Below are 1649 nucleotides of genomic sequence, written 5' to 3' on the forward strand. Positions count from 1 at the left end.
TGTGGAAAGTCCTTCCGCCAGAAGGCAACTCTCACTAGACATCACAAAACACATACAGGGGAGAAAGCCTATGAATGTACTCAGTGTGGAAGTGCTTTTAGAAAGAAGTCATACCTCATTGATCATCAGAGAACTCACACAGGAGAGAAACCCTATATTTGCGGTGAATGTGGGAAGTCCTTCTGCCAAAAGACAACCCTCACTCTCCATCAAAGAATTCATACTGGGGAAAAACCCTATATTTGTAATGAATGTGGAAAGTCCTTCCGCCAGAAGGCAACTCTCACTAGACATCACAAAACACATACAGGGGAGAAAGCCTATGAATGTACTCAGTGTGGAAGTGCTTTTAGAAAGAAGTCATACTTCATTGATCATCAGAGAACTCACACAGGAGAGAAACCCTATATTTGCGGTGAATGTGGGAAGTCCTTCTGCCAAAAGACAACCCTCACTCTCCATCAAAGAATTCATACTGGGGAAAAACCCTATATTTGTAATGAATGTGGAAAGTCCTTCCGCCAGAAGGCAACTCTCACTAGACATCACAAAACACATACAGGGGAGAAAGCCTATGAATGTACTCAGTGTGGAAGTGCTTTTAGAAAGAAGTCATACTTCATTGATCATCAGAGAACTCACACAGGAGAGAAACCCTATATTTGCGGTGAATGTGGGAAGTCCTTCTGCCAAAAGACAACCCTCACTCTCCATCAAAGAATTCATACTGGGGAAAAACCATATATTTGTAATGAATGTGGAAAGTCCTTCCGCCAGAAGGCAATCCTCAGTGTTCATCAGAGAATACATACAGGAGAGAAATCCAATGGATGTCCTCAGTGTGGGAAAGCCTTTAGTAGGAAATCAAACCTCATTCACCACCAGAAAACTCACACAGGAGAGAAACCATATGAATGTAGAGAATGTAGGAAGTTCTTCAGTTGTAAGTCAAACCTCATAGTACATCAAAAAACTCACAAGGTAGAAACCATGGGAATTCAGTAAAGGATATGACTTTTTTGGTAAAAGCTTTTGAAGTCATAGTAAACCCTGTACATGATATAGCTTGTAAATATAATAATATTCAACCGTTTAAGGTACTATCCCACAAATTTACCTACTGTTTGTGAGCCTAAATAACACACAAAGAATAACTGGACAAATGACAATAGTCATTGAAAATACAACCCTAAATTTTTTATTATTAGATTCAGTAGGCATAAACTTCCTCTGTCAAGTTTCTACAAACATTTAAAATTGCTTATTTTTAATTTCAATACATACCTTGTTGTGACCCAGTAATAAGCAGTTGACCAACTGGTAGTTGTCCATGGACCACATTGTGAGCAGAAGCATTTTAAAAGAAAGGAAGTGTGAACTGTATTTCTCATTGCACATATGAAACAAAAATTAGTTGTTACCTCCTCAAAATTTACCACAGTTCTGAATTCTAACATTATAAATTAGGTTTTGCATATTATGAACCTTTATATAAATTGGATTATACATCATGTATTCTTTTATATATGGCTTGTTTCATTCATCATTATGTCTGTAAAACTCATCATCAGTGCATGCGGCAGAAATTCATTTATTTCTATTCTATATAGAATTCCATCATATGATTAAATTGCAATTTATCAAAAAAA

General features: G+C 36.9%; 1 protein-coding gene across 1 annotated transcript in view; it reads left to right on the forward strand.

The window, feature by feature from the left end:
- Positions 1–1063, forward strand: part of LOC121101723 (zinc finger protein 567-like) — a 1304-nt gene extending 241 nt beyond the window's left edge. The window contains exon 3 of the mRNA XM_040626032.1: positions 10–1063. Coding sequence (XP_040481966.1) covers positions 10–1005 — 996 coding nt within the window. The 3' untranslated portion in view covers positions 1006–1063. The remainder of the gene's footprint in view (positions 1–9) is intronic.
- Positions 1064–1649: the final 586 nt, after the last annotated feature.

This window comes from Ursus maritimus, unplaced genomic scaffold, assembly GCF_017311325.1.
Source record: "Ursus maritimus isolate PB19 unplaced genomic scaffold, ASM1731132v1 scaffold_9, whole genome shotgun sequence".
In the NCBI taxonomy this organism is placed as follows: Eukaryota; Metazoa; Chordata; class Mammalia; order Carnivora; family Ursidae; genus Ursus; species Ursus maritimus.